The 18,681-nt window shown below is 37.0% G+C and overlaps 1 protein-coding gene across 1 annotated transcript; it reads right to left on the reverse strand.

The window, feature by feature from the left end:
* Positions 1–3,847: 3,847 nt before the first annotated feature.
* LOC112740257 (monolignol oxidoreductase AtBBE-like 13) lies at positions 3,848–5,869 on the reverse strand. The gene is made up of 2 exons (XM_025789032.3): positions 4,921–5,869; positions 3,848–4,516 (listed from the first exon to the last, which is right to left on the reverse strand). The coding sequence occupies exons 1-2, from the start codon at positions 5,867–5,869 to the stop codon at positions 3,855–3,857; spliced, it is 1,611 nt and encodes a 536-aa protein (XP_025644817.1). The 3' UTR covers positions 3,848–3,854.
* Between the last annotated feature and the right edge of the window lie 12,812 nt (positions 5,870–18,681).

An 18,681-nucleotide genomic window follows, 5' to 3' on the forward strand; every position in this document is an offset into this window, starting at 1 on the left:
CCATTAACTATTATATTATTTAGACTAAATAAGGAGAGGTTGACCCCGAGAGTCAGGACCTGAACTTGAGCCTTCAAATTTTTAAACATTTCATCCATCCGAGTAACAATAGATTCTTGGAGAGAAGCATATTCCTCCCTGACAGTCTTCAATTCCTCCTGGAGGTCGAGTTTCTCTCCATAGGCCCGGGTATAACTTTCCTCCGCCCTCTTCTTTATTCCTTCTGCCATAGTCGCAGCAGCCTCAACAGTCTTTACTCGAGCCCGAGCTATCTCCAGGTCAGATTTTAGTCTGACCTTCTCCTCCTCCAACTCATCTTTTAGCACCTTTAGCCTTTCTACCTCGGCTTGGGCAGCTTTAAAAAAACTTTGTGTGACATTAATAGGAGTCTTTCTCAACTACTTAGCCAGGGAAGTGCACATTCCTGCCAGCCGAATGCCGTTGCGGGCCATAAGGTTGAGATAATTTTGAATAGCCACATCATCCATACTGATGCGGCTATGAAAAAGGATATTCCTTTTGCTACAGGCAAATCTGTCAAATCCTTTGTCGTAAATGCTCACCTCCTCATAAGTCTTTTGTTTCTTGAGAGCAGGCCCTAGAGATGACGGAGAAGTCGGAGCAACAGGACTCTCTGGAGGAGGGTCAGGAGGGATCATCCAACTTCTTAGGGTAGGAATGATCTTCTTTTGAGCCAAAGGACCCGAATCCGACTTCTTAGGGAAAGATTGGGAGGAAGTTCCCCCGGCTTCTTTGTCCTGAAGACCTCGGACCACTACTGTCTTCTGAGTTTGGCGCAAATGTTTCATCGCCGCATTTTTAGGAGCCATGGTCTCTTGAAAACAAAGACAAGAAGCACATGAGAAAAAACAGAAAATGATTAAAGGGCCATAAAAGCTAAAGGTCGAAAAACTACCTAACTCGGACCAAAGCTGACCAAGGTCCTCTACGAATCTTTTAGTGTCCAAGTGAGGAGCTCGGCCCCAACACTCTTTCAACACGTTCACAAAACTTCTTTTAATCTCATCTAAGTCATCTACTTCGTACCTACCTATTACCAGTTTCTCCTCCCAATACAACGAGAAAGAAGGTTCATCATTCTCATCTAAAAAGAAAGGTCGGGTACCCTCTACTGCTCGGATTTTAAAGAAATAGTTTTTAAAGTCATAAAAAGAGTCATCAAAAATAGAAAAAAAAAACTTTTCTACCCTAAACGGCACAAAAAAAAAAAACAGGAACACTTTCCTTTCGACGATCCGGTCTTGGTGAACACAAAAAGGTAAAAAAAGACCTTAGCAAAAGGTCGGACATTAAGCTCCCAACATAAAAGCTGGAAGATTTCAAGAAAGCCCAGGAGCTCGGATGAAGCTGAGAAGGGACCACATTACGGGCCCAAAGAATATTTGTCTTAAAATCAGTAAAGGGGAGTGAGATGCCTAATTTGGAGAAGAAGCAATCATAAGCATAGAAAAAAGGTGCTCCGACTTATCTAAAGGAGGAAAACACACTCTCTCCTCGGGATCAGGTACTATCAACTCGTAATTCCTCTCATCCTCTCTATTATCACATATCTTATGATGCCTACGAAAAACATCAATATACTCTCTATCTAACACGGGGACACAAGAAAGGTCGGGAGTATCTTCCAAATTTAAGAGACCAGGGAGAACTTTGGTAGACATATTGAGAACAACAGAATGCGACATAAAACTACACCTATAAATGCAAAATAAAGAAACCGTTACTAAAAAGAGCTTGGACATCGTCCAAAACAGGTCGGGCAAAAACAAATAAAACCAATCAACACAATTTCAAAGCTCTTCTACATACAAAAAGCGTCAAAATGGTGTCTTTCCTATGCTATCAGTAACGACATCATCACATAGTAGCGATACCATTGGGGGCAATACGACAACAAACAACAAAATGGTTACATTTATAGTTCCACAAAATATCAGAAATTTCCAGATAACCAACAATGATTCAATCAACAAAAAGTGGTTGCAGTTCAATTAACAAAAAGTGGTTTCAAAAGAAATTTTTAGACAAAAGGGCAGTAGTCAATGACTTTCTCAAAGAAAAGTTTCAAAGAAAATAACTAAGACTGTCGCCGAAATCCAAATATCAACAAACAAAGAGTCCACTGTGAAAATTACTATTCAAAAGCCATTCAAGACAACTACACCACAAATAGAACACGAAGTTACTAAGCACCAATATTGAGGAAAGTGTCGGAAGGAAGAGGGGCACGTCAAAACTGCAAATCACAAACATTCCTCTCCACAGGGTAAGATCTTCAAAGGATCCAAGATGAAGAAATCTTGGAATCAAGAGCGACCAGAAGGCAAGAACAAAAGAAGAAAGATTCTTGTGAATAAAGAAGATAATGAAAAAGCTTTCAATAGTTGGGAAAAGGGGACGAAGAAGAAGAGGCAAGACGCTTTTATAAGAGACAAGGGACAAAATGGCCTCTTAACTCCTCTTTAAAAACATGTGCGGATCCCAAGAAAACTGCCGTGCAACGTTTGCCCTGCATTAAAAGAAACAACGTTCAAATTTTTGAAAAATACGTCGAGTACCTGACGTCCAAACCAAGGCCATGAATTGTTTAAGCCCGACCTCTTGAAAGCTCAGGGCTCAAACAGGGACATTGTCATATCCTATCCCAAACAAATAAAGCCAGGCCTAACAAGGATAAGGGTCCTAATCCATAAAAGGGGCCTCCAATCACTCGACCTCTTTAAAGAAGTCGGACGTGTCGACAAAGGAATGGTTTACTTATTCAAGTGAGTAACCGTCTCCCTGAACCTCTCCAACTATCTCTATCTTTTCTAAAAGATAGATTCCAACAAACTCGCAAGATAAAGGGAACGGTTATCCACCAATAAATGTGGAACTACTCTAACAAAGGTGGTTGACACTCTGCTATAAATACCCTGACACCTCTCAGGTATAATTTACGTTCTAATCTACAAAAAATATGCCGAAAGCCCTTGCTAATTTTAACATCGGAGTCTATTGCAAGTACTACCTCCCACCTCCTCACGAGGAACTCGGACGGCAGCACCTCGGCGTATGAACAAGTCGGACATTGCCTCATAAAAAGTCTGGACCTCACATTTGGACCCAAATTAACGTTTCAGGTAACTTTCGATACACATGTGTTAAGATCTTTTCTTTCAAAAAGAAATATGAAGGATATATATATATATATAAAAGATTTGTTTTTTAAAAAATTGAGATTGAATTTGATGTACATTATTGTTAATAATGAGGGAATAATTAAGAAAGCTTTAAAAAATAGAATTCTGAGATTGACTCAGATGCACATTAGAGTTAATAATGAGGATTAATTGAAAAAGATAAAAGGAGAAAAATAATGAGAAGATTGGATTGATAGATATATAACAAGTTGGTTACTTTTTTTTTCTATTTTTACTGTTAACAATTACAAAAATATGAAAAAAATTTTATATTTTACTAGAAGTGTGTGTGAAAAATTGAGAATAAATAATATTTTAAGAGTGTATTTAATTTGTATTTGTATTTTTTGTTTCTGTTTTTAGTATTTTTTGTTTGCAAAATTTATGAAAAAAAAAGTAAAAAATACGAGGTAAAAATAAAAAGCAAGATTTTATTATATTCATTGTTCTCTTTTTTTTTTTCATAATAAATGGAACAACTTTTAATTTTTTTAAAGAAGGATTAGTAGATGGAGACCAAAGTAGTTGGAAATGAAAATTATTGGGACTATATATTGAGTGTGTATTCCTCTTTTTATTTATTAATGCATAGTATTATCTACGTACAACTTTTTTATTTTTTAAATTAGTAAAACAAACCCTTGAAACATTTTAAACCTGGATTGATAGATTTACTGGGATACTCTGTTCATGCCTAAAAACATTTTCAGGATCCACTTTTCTCTTTATTTTCACAAGGCTTTTAAAGATACTAACTCCATAATACACGTTACCCCATGCTGCTGCCTCTTTAAAGTTTGTGGCATTCTTCTTGTTCACTCCCAAATCCAGATCTCTATAGTTCACATATGCTACTCTTCTTTGGTCATCCACAGCAGGGGTCATGTACTTGTAAATCTCCCTAATCCAATCTAAATGCTTTGATACATCCTCAGATGCATTATGCCACAAAGTTAAGTACTCAACCATATAATAGAAATCTGATCTAAAAGGAAATGGCGTATCATAAAAATTGAAATCCCACATTGCTCCACCCAATGGGTTCCAAATCATTAAGGGATTATCTTCTTGAAGCAACCTTCTTGATAACTCTTGAAACGCGCCTACTGGAGTTGTAAAAATATCTGACTTGCCTTTGAAGTAGTTTTGGAATGTTGATTTTCCTTGAAGTAGGACATTAGGGTTTGTATCGTTAGGGTAGCCAGCAATATAGAGCACAGATTTGATCCAACTCATTTCCAAACAATCTTTTTCCATCAAACCTAACTCTGGAAAGTCCTTTTGCATAACTTTGAGGAGTCTATTTGTATCACCTACGTTTGTTGTAAAAATACAAATACAAACATTAAATACAATACAATTTGATGTTTTATATTAAATATATAACTATTTATATATTTTACCTTATGTTTTAAACTTTTAGAGCAAGTAGGATCATGATACTAGATCAAAACTTTTGTGACTTAAAAATTTAGATTTCAACTCTTTTTATCTTAAAAGATATAGAATTTCAGTATAAGATTGAAAAAAAAAAGAGATAATTTACACTTTAAGTGTTAAAAAAAAAAAATCTCTCCTATATAGGATATGCTAGATATATAATGATTTGTCTAACAGTTCTCAATTATCAACTTCACCTGAAGTTGATTGCACATGAATTTTCATTTTATAGAAAACATTGAAATGGGGATGCATTGCACATTTTAAAGAGACTCACCAAGAAAGAGGGCATTGTAGGAAGTTGAGATGGTTCTCCCAGTTTTATTGGCAGCACTAACTGGTTGAAAGATGACTCTTATGAAAAGATCATTGTCAATAAGGGATGCAGCCACCTCTTGCCACTGCGCAAAAATGTCTTCTGCGCCTTGTTCTGTTGTCTTTCTAACTGTAAACACGGTCACAGATTTTGGCACAGGAACAAGCTTTATCTTCCACCAAAGAATGATCCCAAAGTTTCCACCTCCACCTCCTCTAATGGCCCAAAACGGGATTTCTCCCATGGCTTCCCTGTCAAGTATTCTCCCATTGGCATCAACAAGTTTTGCGTCGAGGACATTGTCGGCTGCAAGCCCATACTTCCTCACCAAGGCTCCGAATCCACCTCCCGCAATGTGCCCTCCGACACCTATGCTTGTGCATATGCCTCCAGGGAATCCATGAACTTCACTTTTCTCTGATATTCTATAATAAACTTCTCCGATCGTGGCTCCAGCTTGAACCCAGGCACTATTGTCTGTTATGTTTACGATAATTGTACGAAGCTTAGCCAAATCAATGATTATAAAAGGAGTTTCAATCTCAGAAACATATGAGACTCCTTCATAGTCATGGCCGCCACTTCGTATTCTCATGTGAATACCCAATTTCTTTGAGCAAATAACTGCAGCTTGAACATGTGATTCATTCAAAGGTGTGAATATAAACTCTGGTTTTGGCGTTGAAGGTGTCAAATACCTTAGGTTTTGTGCTGTGGAATCAAGAGTGCTAGTGAATAATGATTCGTTTTTTCTAGTGATAATTATTGTAGAAAATTGTTTTGGATTGCTTGAAAAATATGAGCTTAGACATTGGATAAAATTTTCTTCGATTGAAGCTGAATCTATCAAAAAAACTGATAACAAAAGCACTATAATTGACAAGTATGAAGAACTTGGTGATGGCACCATGGTTTTATGATCGAACATGTCAGATGTTATGTCTATGATTCTAATTCTAATATATAGTACAACGTAAGTACCAATTCATAGAATTAATGATATAATTTTAAATAAAAGAATAAACAAAACTATTATCTTAAAGTCTTATTATAAAATAATTATTTCTTTATTTAAAAATTAGAAAGATATTTAATAGAATTGATGACTAAAAGGATATATACGACGAATCATATCTCCACTTTAGAACGTGTTAATTGAGTAGAATCAACACAAACAAAATTCAAATTTTATTGAATTAAGCATTCAATCATATCGATTTAATTAATTATAGTATATATTCATACTAATTATTTAGTAATAAATCACAATAGATTTACCTTCGTAACTTTTGTTTTTATTTCTTAACCAAGTCGATGTCTATCTCTTTTTTATTAAGTTTCCAAGTAAAATAATATTAGTATTCAAATAATAATAAATTATTTTAATTTGCTAAGACCCATTATATATATATATATATATTTTTTTTTATCAAAGATATGAGACTCGAACCCGCAACCTCTTAATTGAGTATGAGGAGACTATGCCATTTGAACTATTACTCATTGGCTAAGACCCATTATATTGTTCACTAAATAATAGTAAGATGTTATCAAAACCTGTGAACAATTTAAAGACAGGAACAATCTTATATATTATTAAAAATAATTTGGCTAGGTAAGCAATTAAAATATGGTCAACTCCATCCAACTATAATATGGACTCTAACAAAAGGTCCAATTAAATGAAAAAACACCATTCTCAATTCTTATTAGGTCGATCTTATTGTCAAAAAAGAATTGGAATAGGTTTTTTTCTCGATCTACAACTTTAAAATCTTCCGACTGTCTCCATATTGCATATAGAGCGGCTTCCCGTGCCTAGAGCTAAAATGTCGATCTAAAAATAGTCTTCTCACTAAATTCTTTGTGCATTTTTTCAGTCCTTCCTGTATATCCTCATCCTCAAACTAAATTATCTTGTCATCTTCCTCTTCTCCATTAAAATTTATGTGATCAGAAACTGCAGTATTTGCTGCCATTGGAGTCCAAACAGACTCGGTAAATGTATCACACAAATTAGGATTCCCTACCAAATCCTAACAGAGCGGATGACTAAACCCCAGAGGCATGACACTTTTCAAGAATTATATCTTGAACCTAAAGCGTTGGAGCGAGGATATACAAATAGCAGATGCATAATTTACCCACGTCCCAGTATGGATCCAACTCTGAGGATTACCATAGCAATGCAAAACCAAGGGACTAGGTAGGAGAGTCGGAGAGAGGCGATGGGAAGGGTCCTGGAGGCTGATTTGTTTAATATCAAAGGGAAGGAAGCAAGGCTACTGAAAGTTAAAGTACTGTTGGACATATCAAAACCCCTGCACAGAACTCTAAAAATTGCAGGAAGAAATCAGAAGGTTATTGAGGTTCAGCCAAAGTATGAAAGGATTGGTAATTTCTGTCATTACTGCGGCTTCCTTGGACATGAAAATAAAGTATGCAAATAGTACTTAGAGGACTCTGCAACTGGAAAGCAACAGAAGAAAAATAGGGGTAGTGGTTACAGGCAGAGTGGGTTGGGAGAAAAATCGAAGAGCAGAAGGAAAATCAACATCCGAACAGATTCTCAGCAGAGGAGGGAAGGAAGACAGCAAGTAAGAAGCCAACTCCAGTTAACTTAATCTGGGTCTTTGCAAGTTTATCGATGAATGAGAGTAATATACAAAAGCCAAAAGAGGAGAAAGAAGTTCAAAGCAACCAAAAAGAAACTTTGGTAGAAGAGGAAGTAGAGGAGGAAGTAGCCGAAAGTGAGAGAGTCTTGGAGGCAGGAAGAAAGGAGAAAAGCTTCCAACAGATCTCGGATAATACAAATAACTCAAGAAGCCTCCCTAATTCTGATTCTATAGAGAGACAGAAAGGAAGGGATGTGAGGAAGAAGATAAAACTGAAAAAACTAGCAAGGAAGGGGGGAGAAGTTAGTTATATCGCTGGAGTTAAGAGAGGGCCTGAAGAGATAGAAGAAGCAGATAGAAGGAAGAGGCAGTGTCAGGAAGGAACTATATCAACTGAGAAGGGGGAGGGTGCCACCCTACAATGGGCACCCCAGGAGGGATAAAGATGCTGACGTAGAACTGTCAGGACTTGGGAAAACCCCTCATAGTTCACAACATCAAAGGGATTGTTAAATCTCATTCCCCCGAAGAATTGTTTCTATGCGAAACAAAAAATAATGCCTCGAAGGTAGAAAGCTTTCTGAGGAGGATTGGGTTTCAATCATGGTTCTTGGTGGACCCAACTGGGATAATAGGAGAGTTGGCATTAGCATGGAAAGAAGGAGTTACTATCCAAGTAATGGACCATGGAAGTTTCTTTATACACTTTGAGGTGGAGGACCAGCAAACAAATCACTCATGGGAGGCAATAGGAGTTTATCTGTCCACGGATGATGCTGGGAGGAATGGGCAATTCATGGAGCTACTTCAAAGAGTAGAAGGCACTAGGAGGAAGATCATATTGACCGGAGATTTTAATGCAATTCAAACTCACAATGAAAAGGAAGGTGGAAGAAAAAAAATCAGAATCCTCCTTGAGGGAGTTCAACGACTTCATTAACATGGGGGAACTTATTGATTTGGGATTTGAAGGTGAGTTATTTACTTGGAGCAATAGACAATTTGGAGAAAATCTGATCAAAGAGAGGCTAGATAGAGTCCTTGCCACTATGGAATGGAAAGAGACTTGGCCGAACGCATATGTGGCTCATTTAGAAGATTGGAGATCTGATCATAAACCACTACTGCTGAACCTTGAGAGAAACAACAGGAGATATAAAAGGAGATTTCGATTTCAAGAGAGGTGGTGCAACAAAGAAGAAGTGGTGTCTTTGATCAAAGACTCATGGAGTGAAGAAATAGAAGGTTCACCTATGTTCAAACTTGCTGGAAAATTAAAAAAGTGCAGACATAGGTTGGTGGAATGGCAAAAAGAAAAAGAAAAAGAAAGACTCAAGGCCGAAAAAGAAAAAAGAGAGCATGCTGACCCGATTGCATTGAGGATTATGGAGGCTGAACTAGAAGAAGCCTTAGAATTTGAGGAAAGATATTGGAGGGAGAAGTCAAGGGTGCAGTGGCTGCACTGGGAGATAGGAATACAAAATTTGTTCACTCCAAGTTCAAAACAAGGAGTAGGAAAAATAAGACCTAGTTTTTACAGGATGATGAAGGTCATATAGAAGATAAACTAAAGGGATCGCAGCTATTGCTCAATAATATTTTGAGAATCTGTTTTCTTCAAACAATCCAAGAGACCCTAAAGAGGAGCTGCAAGGGATCCCCAAGAAAATCAATGCAGCAACAAATAGGAACTTGACTCAACCAGTTACAGTAAAGGATATTAAAACGGATGTCTTTTCAATAAATTCATTCTCAGCCCCGGGAGACGATGGTTTCACAGCGAAATTCTTTCAATTCTTTTGGGAGACAATTAAAGGCAATGTGATTCGGGCAGTCAGAAGTTTCTTTCAGGGAGGTAAATTGTTAAAGGCTTTTAACCATATGCACATATGTCTTATTCCTAAAGTTCCTAATGTTAGTTGCATGAAGCAAATTCGGCCTATTAGCCTTAGTAGTGTCTTTTATAAAATCATCTCTAAGATTCTAGTACATAGAATGCAGTTTGTTATGAACAGACTAATCAGTGACAATCAAAGCGCTTTTGTTAAAGGGAGGTTAATAAGCGACAATGTTCTTATAGCTCATGAGTTCATACACTCTCTGAAAAATAAGAGATATAGAGAGTGGGATTTAGCTCTGAAGCTGGACATGAGCAAAGCATATGACAGGGTGGAATGGTCTTTTGTTTGGAATGTCATGAAGAAGTTGGGTTTCTGTAAAAAATGGTTAGATTGGATTTAGGAATGTGTGATGACGGTTTCTTACTCTGTTACTGTGGATGGTCAACCTCATGGCTATTTCAAGCCATGTAGAGGGCTGCAACAAGGCGACCCTCTCTCTCCCTATTTATTTCTATTTTGTGCAGAGGGACTCTCCCATCTGCTCCACAGAGGAGAACAGAGACATGATATTTCTGGATTGAGACTCAATCACAGATGCCCTAGAATCAGTCATTTATTTTTTGCAAATGACTCTATCCTATTCAGTAGGGTCTTGGAAGGAGATTGTCAGAACTTACTGAGTATTCTACAAGTATACGAAGAAGTCAGTGGACAAGTGGTTAACTTAGATAAATCTTCAGTCTTTTTCAGCAACAACACTCCAATTCGGACTCGGGACCGATTAGCAGAGATATTACAAGTTTCCCATGTCAGTAATCAGAACAAATACCTTGGCTTGCCTTCGGTTGTTCAGAGATTGAAAAGAGCAACATTTAATTACATATGAGACAAGGTAAATCAAAAACTACAACACTAGAAGAGAGTTTTCTTGTCTTCGAATGACAGAGAGGTTTTGATCAAGGCAGTAGCCATAGCGGTTCCATTATACACTTTGAGTTGTTTCAAGCTACCAGACTCCCTACTAGAAGATATACAACTTTCTATGCTCAAATTTTGGTGGGGCCAACAAAGGGATGAAAGAAGAATACATTGGATTGGGTGGAAAATTACATGCAGACCGCAGGCTCAAGGAGGACTGAATTTCAAAGATTTAAAGGCCTTCAACCTTGCAATGTTAGCAAAACAAGGGTGGAGACTTTTAAAGCGGCCAAACTCCCTGATATCAAAGGTGTACAAAAGTAAATACTGTAAATACACTGATTTCCTAAGAGCAGAAGCAGGGAACAACCTATCATGGGGCTGAAAAAGTGTATTAGAAGGAAGAAAAATCTTAGAAAAAGGCCTACTATGGAAAATTGGAAGAGGTATCTCAGTAGGATCAGAGAAGATTCTTGGGTCAAGGAATTTACTACAATTACTCCTAATTCTAATGTCAGACCAGAACCAATACCAATTTGGGTTTCAGACCTCATATTACCAAACAGACAATGGAATCAGAGTAAGATCAGAGAATGGTTCAATCCGGAAATTTCTCAAGCAATTATACAAACCAATATACACAACGGGAAAGATACTATTACCTAGATGAAGGAAAATAATGGATGCTACTCTGTGTCCTTAGGTTACCATATAACCTTTCAATTCAATCATCCCCTAATTGATTTTCTACCTGAACAGTGTAAAACCAAGAAGCTATGGTCAGGAATATGGAATTCAAAGAGTCAACCGAAGATAAAAACCTTTATGTGGAAAGCCCTCCATAAAGGATTACCTGTAAAAGTGAAGCTCCACTCAAGAATCCCTTCAATCAGTCCAATTTGTCCTCGGTGCAACGAGCAAGAAGAAACAGTAGTACATTGTTTATGGATGTGCCCAAACTCGAAGGAAGCATGGAGAGTAGCTGGACTTCCTTCACCGACTCGCGAAGTAGAAACCTGGAAATGGTGGCCTAAATTTCAGAATAACATCGAAGGAGGCAGTAACATGGAAATGGTGGCCGTAAATCTTACCTGGCAGAACTAGAAAGCTAGAAATGAGTTTATATTTGAGCAGCGAAGGAAGACTCCATGGATATGTCTCGAAGAGGCTCGAAGGATAGCAAATGAGAGACCAAGAACATGTTAAATCCCTACAATTGAGTCCACTGTAATAGCACAGGTTTTGTCTTTTGGTGGAACTTTTCCTTTTTTTCCCTTTTGTGTGTAGTCCAATTGGACCTTTCTCTTTCTTAATGAAATTTAATTATCGTTGGAAAAAAAAAATGAAAAAACACCTTATAATCTTATCCAAAATTAACTTTATTTTCACCTTTCACTTATACTTATTGAAAGTTTGAAAAAACCATCACACAACCCCTTGGTTCTCTCTTCCATAGCCGCACGACTCTCTATGTAGCACATTTCACTGTGCCGCTGAATGCTTGATGTAGATCGCGACTAACCGCCACACCTAAAAAAAAAATATCTGATTGCTTCCAAAATAAATTTAAATTTAAAAAAAATTGTCAATGCAAAAAAGAAACATTTGAATGAGCACAAAAGAAACGTCCACTAAAACACAAGTGAAATATCTAAATGAGCCACAAAGAAACATTCAATTTCATCTCAGGCAAGTATCGAGTGATCTAGAAAAAACTACGCAATTAAACAGACTGTTTCAAATTACGTGACTTGAGTTAAAATTATCCATTAAAATTGTCTATCTTTCATATTAATTGAAACGTTTCCATTTGTAGAGTAACAACATGAGAAAGTTTTTAATCTATTCTATTATATAAAAATCAAATTTTTGCATTTAATGATAAAGCTGACGTGTGAAGGTTGTGGTAGGCTTAGAGAAGGGGGGTTGAATCTATGTCTTCCTTTTAAGTTGCTGTTATGACCCTTTTTAAACAAAATTACAATTCTGATTCTGTTTGAACTCAGTAGCAGAAATTTATGAGACAATTTATTTTTGTCTCATGAATATCAGAAAACAGAACATAGCAGAGAAGAAAAAGCTAACACCAGCATGTATCCTTGTTCGGTTGCCTTGTGCTATGCAACCTACATCCAGTCTCCTCCACAACTGTGGAAGAATTTTCACTATCGTTAACAGTATTACATACACCAATTTCACCGGATTGACACAATCTTTTCACACTCAAGTTCTAACCTAACTTGACATTGGCTATGCTAATACCTAACTATTCACTCTTAGTGCTAACCCAACTAAGAAAGGGATACCTCACAGGTACAAGATACAAGACATAGACATACCTAAAGAAATCTGAAAATAACTCTAGGCTTTTCTCTCAAGTATTTCACTCAGCCTTTTTCCACTCATGGCTTTTACTTGAGCTTTCTCACAATGTCTTTTCTCACAAGAAATTACAGAAAGATAAACATAGAAAAGTACATTACAATCTGTAAAACATGAAGGAGATTGACTTCATCAACAACCTCTGTGCTATGCGAAAAACCAGATTAGCAAGCCTCTGATTTAGTTCTTCATACTGGCAGAATGCACCTTTGATTAGGTTACACTGTCCAGTTAGTTGAACTTCTTCAAAGACTTCTTCTCAGAACAAAACCTCAACACTCTTGTTATCTCTCCTTGGTTTCTGAATGAACAGCAAACCTCTTTTATTTCCTTGCATGTTGCTGGGTTCTTCTTCCAAGGTCAATACCTTGATCCTTGAACTTCACCAACCCACATATTCACTTTTTCTTATTAAACCTTAGATTAGAATCTTTGCTTCTGACTTCTTCATCTTGACCGAAAGCCATAAAGTAGCAACCACAAAGGTCTTCCAATGGTCAACTTAATATGAACCCTTGAAAACTAACTTGGTCCCCAAGACAAGTTTGAGACCTTGGATATACAGCAGAGAAGAACAGAAAATAACTTTCCTTTGTATCCCATTTCGGACAGAGCAGAGAGTTGGGAAGAAGAGAAGAAGATCTGATGCATGCAAGAGGAAATGAGTTACCTTTAACCTAAGCCTGATTTGGTTTGGATTTTCTAATTAGACTTCTGTGTTTCAAGCTTAATCCTTCTCTCTCTTGCTTCTTTGGTGACTAGCTTAGGGAAGAAGCTCTTTCTCTCTTTCTCACTTTTCTGATTTTTTGATTTGACTGAGATAGAGAAGAAAGGAACGTTGATTTGGTGAAAGCAAGAGAGAGGAAATTGAAATTCAATTCGGGCTTGGATCGGGTTCTACTCAAGTTCAACCCGTTGGTGCCTTGCCTTTGCTTCTTTGAAGAATTTAGCTTGAGATGAATGGCTTGGGCTTGTTTTTATTTTCACTTACCATTCAGCCCATTAGCAGATATATTTTGTTTGATGTTGGGCTGCTGCAACACTTGTTTTTGGCCTACATCACTTATCAAAAATAATCAAAACTAATTTGATGATTAGCCCACTAATCAAATGTTTGTCATTATCAATTTTATTAATTAATTTCTTTACTCAACAATCTCCCCCTTGATGACAAACATAATCAAGCAATGATAAAAAGGAATTAAATTTTTAGTAAAGTTAGAAAACTTCCCTTTGATGTTACTTGCTTTAGTGTTGCTCCCCCTTTCCTTTTCAAGATTAGCTCCCCCTGGATTTATGCTTTCCTCTTTATTCCTGTTTTACATTGTACTTAAAGAGAACACAATAGAGAGTTGTACACAATTATCTTGTTAAAGGGATATCAAGCAAACAACACTATATAATCAGCCCAACAACAAGCTAATATCAGCAGCAAAAGAATTCAGCATGTGAAATCAAGTTTTAATGCAGCAATCAGACAAAAATCCCAAAAGAATTACTAGTAGCTGTAGCTACCATCCTATTATCCTAGTGCTATTACTCCCCCTTTTTTCATCAAGGGCGAATAATAAGCATGATCAACAAAAACATCAATATAAACCCTGCAAGAAAAGGTTAGATCACAGTCCAAAGTTCTAGCTAAACTAACAAAGATGAAACAGTATTTAGAGTTATTACAGTTACCCAAGATAAAAACAGTTCAAAAGTAGCAAAATGAACAGAATTGATGAGACAGAAAGTGAGCAACAGCAGCAGTTTTCATGAGACAAATCCTAGGCATCAGAACCATTTCCCTTCGAATCAGCTTCCTCTTCGACATCAGTGGCAGGGTCTTCATCCTTTTGAAGGTTATTAATGAAGATCATGAACACAGCCACTCTATCCCATGATTTCTTTAGGAAATTCTCATGCTTGCTAGCCAGCTTCCTTTGCTCTTTGCTCATAGCAATCAAGTGATTTGATTGAGAAATAAACTTCTGAACAACATCTTTTACCACATTCAGCAAAGCAAATTTCTTCCCAGTAGAGATGGATGTACCCTCAGTAGAGAGAGAAGGAGAATCCTCAGGAACAAATTCATCATCTTCATCATCTAAGACCACCCTTTCAGATCGAGTAGGTCCTTTGTTCTGTTTCACTGAACCACCTCCTTTTAGGTATGAATGTCTATTTTCATATTCTTCATTGGTCAAGTCAACACCAAAATACTCAAATATGCAAGTTAGAAACATGCCATAAGGAAGTGCTTTGTCCTTTTCACTCCTAACAGAGTCAAACATATATCTAACCATCAAGTATGCAAATGAAATTTTAGTTTTGGTGAGAAGGGCATATAAAACAAGAGTATCAGTGTAGGAAACCCTTTGATATGAGCCACTTTGAGGCAGAATAATGTGGTTGACCATTCGGTGCAACTGAGCACGCTCATATCCTAGGGCTTTGTGAGTAGGTGTAATACCATCAATTAAAGAAACATGTTCACAAATGTGAGCCAATGCATCATGATAAGAAATTCCAACTCCTTCATCCCACTTAACTGAAGTGTAAGCACAAGGCCCAACATCAGTATACTTCAAAGCATCACTGATAGTTTCATTGTTTAAAACTATGTCTCGGCCCTTTACATATGAATGAGCAGTGCCTTCATGATAAGTCATGTTTGCATAAAATTCTTTGACCAATAAGGGATAAACAGGCTTTTTGATGTCAAAAAGATGATTCCAGTCCAGAAAAATCAAGTTATCAACAAATGAAAAACTTTTTCTTTTCAAAGATGGCAAATCAGCAAGAAAAGATGGACACAGGGTACGATACTGGATAACTCCCTCATAAAAATTATTATTCATGGCAGATTTGAATCTATAGGGGTTATAGTTCGAATGAGAGGTCAAAAAGTGAGCTTTGTGATCAAAAGGTCCAATGTCTGGTTCTTTAACATTTTTGAGAGGAACTTGAGTGTTACCTCGTTAAGAGCGCACAGGAACCGACCTGGATTTGGGTTGTGTTGGTTCGGGAATAGGTTCTTCAGCCGCCGGACGTTTGCCCTTGGAGGAGTTAGGCTTTGCAGAACCAGGTTTTGAGGAGCCTGGCTTGGAAGGTGTGGCCTTCGGTGGTAGCGTCGGTTTGGCAGTGGCAGGGTACCTTGGTGTGGTCTTGGTTCGTGCCATGGGAGTAGTGCGAGAAGGAGAGGTAGAAGGAGAAGGAGATGATGTAAAGGTCCGGTCTTGGGAGCGAGTGGAAGGCTTTGTGGGAAGCTTGTACACTTTTTCACGAGGAGGCCTTTTAGCAATGGTTTTCTTCTTCATTTGGTTGGTTTCAATCTTTTGAGGGAAGATAAGCAGTAAAGTGAGTGGGAAGAAACCGAAGAGTTGGAGGAGAAGTTATGGAAGGAAGAGAGGGAGTGTTGGTAACCGTACCCAAAAGAAAGTTTCTCAAACCATGCAACTACATCATCTATTGAAAAGACATGACCTCATTCAAGAATGATTTTATTTGATTTTTAAAATAAAACAAGAAATTAATTTTAAATTTTGAAAAACAACAAAAATAAACTGAAACCTTTTTTTGGACCAAAATGAAAAAATTAAATTAGCTCGAAAACCTTTTGGGCTACAAAACAAAAAAAAACTTTAAAGAAAACTTAAACACACAAGTCATCAAAAAATCTAGCAAACAAAATGTAACATTCATATTGGGCCCAGATGTGGTTTGAATTAAGGAAACACATAGGACTACCCAGATCTGACTTGAGGTTGGCCCAGATTGATTTTTCACTTGCAACAAATCCAGACTGCGCTGATTGAAGGGAACGTTCATCATCCACCCAGAATTGTCTCATACCTGTTTATGAGACAAAATGCTCCAGCAAATACATTAGCAATTATCGAACAAGGAATCATAACTCAAAATTCCTAGACTGGTCCTAAGCATGCAGAATCTATCCTCAGCTAATGATTTTGTGAAAATATCTGCTAATTGCTCCTCTGATTTAACAAATTGAATACTAATATATCCCTTTTGGACATGTTCTCTTATTGAGTGAAATTTCACTTCAATATGCTTAGTCCTAGAGTACAAAACTGGATTTTAGAAATATTAATGGCACTCATATTATCACACATCAAGGGAATATTTTTAGCATTTAATTTGTAATCGGCAAGCTGTATTTTTAACCATAAAAGCTGAGAACAACAAGAAGAAGCAGCAATATACTCAGCCTCAGCATTGGATAAGGCCACTGTTGGTTGTTTTTTACTTGACCAAACATTCAATGACTTTCCAAGGAAGCAACATAGGCCTGGAGTACTCCTCCTATCAACTCTATCACAATAACCAACTACAGAAAAATCATCAATTTTAGGATACCAAAGACCAAAATTAGATGTGCCATGAACATATCTAATGATCATCTTAACTGCAGAAAGATGTGACTCTTTTGGTTTGGATTGAAACCTTGAACACAATCCAACACTTTGCGCAATATCGGGTCTAGAGGAAGTTAAGTACATAAGAGAACTAATCATTCCTCTATACCTAGTCTCATCTACATCTTTCTCAGTTTCTCCCTTATCTAATTTTGAATTAGGGTGCATGGGAGTTCCCATAGGTTTGGCATTTTCCATACCAAATTTCTTAACTAATTCCTTGGCATACTTTTCTTTATGAATGGAAATACCTTTTTCAGTTTGTTTAATTTGCAGCCCAAGGAAAAAATTAAGTTCCCCCATCATACTCATGTCAAATTCACTTGTCATGAGTTTTCCAAATTCAAAACAAAGAGACCCATTGGCTGATCCAAAAATAATGTCATCAACATATATTTGAACTAAAATGAAGGAATCATTAGAATTCTTGATAAATAGAGTTGTGTCAGTGGTGCCTCTTTGAAAACCATTTTTCAAAAGAAAAGAGCTAAGTCTCTCATACCAAGCTCTAGGAGCTTGTCTTAAACCATAGAGAGCTTTAGATAATTTGAAAACATGATTAGAATGCTCTTTATTTTCAAAACCAGGAGGCTGCTCCACATACATTTCTCTATCTATCATACCATTCAAAAATGCACATTTCACATCCATTTGATATAATTTAAAACCACAAAATGTACCATAAGCTAAGAGAAGTCTTATGGCTTCCATTCGGGCAACAGGGGCAAAGGATTCATCAAAGTCTATTCCTTCTTCTTGGTCATATCCTTGTGCCACTAGCCTTGCCTTGTTTCTTGCAATGCTACCATCTTCTCCCAACTTGTTCCGAAATATCCACTTGGTGCCGGTCACTTTCTTTCCAGTTGGCCTTGGAACCAAAGTCCACACTTGGTTCTTTTCAAACTCAAGAAGCTCATCCTTCATAGCTTTACCCCAAGAAGGGTCACTAAGGGCTTCCTTGACATTTTGAGGCTCTATTTGTGAAAGAAGGGCAATGTTTGATCCTTCATTTGCCTTTCTAGTGGAAAACCGTGTTTGCACTCCATGAGAAACATCCCTAATGACAAATTCCTCAGGATAATTCTTTAAGAATCTCCATTCACGAGGTCTGGTAGATTTGGAGGCAGATTCAGATACCAAGGGATTTTGGGTGCTACTGACTTCAGGATTTCTTTCAAATTCATGAGATAAAATAGAATTGTCTCTTGAATTTTCAGCAGTTGCAGTTTCTAGTTCAGCTTGATCAGAATTTTCTTTGTCATGATTCTAAGTAGTTTCATCTTCTTTTTGAGCTTGATTTCCTGTATCACAATCTTTCAAAATACTTTGTACCAAGTTAGTATCACAAAATGTAACATGTATGGACTCCTCAATAATCCTAGCATCTTGATGATAAACCCTATATGCTTTACTAGTTGTGGAATATCCTACAAACAAACACTCATACATCTTTGGATCAAATTTACCCAAATTATCCTTGTTATTTAAAACAAAACATTTGCATCCAAAGATGTGCAAGTAATCTAAGTTTGGTGGGTAGCC

This window comes from Arachis hypogaea, chromosome 14 (genome assembly GCF_003086295.3).
Source record: "Arachis hypogaea cultivar Tifrunner chromosome 14, arahy.Tifrunner.gnm2.J5K5, whole genome shotgun sequence".
Taxonomy (NCBI): Eukaryota; Viridiplantae; Streptophyta; class Magnoliopsida; order Fabales; family Fabaceae; genus Arachis; species Arachis hypogaea.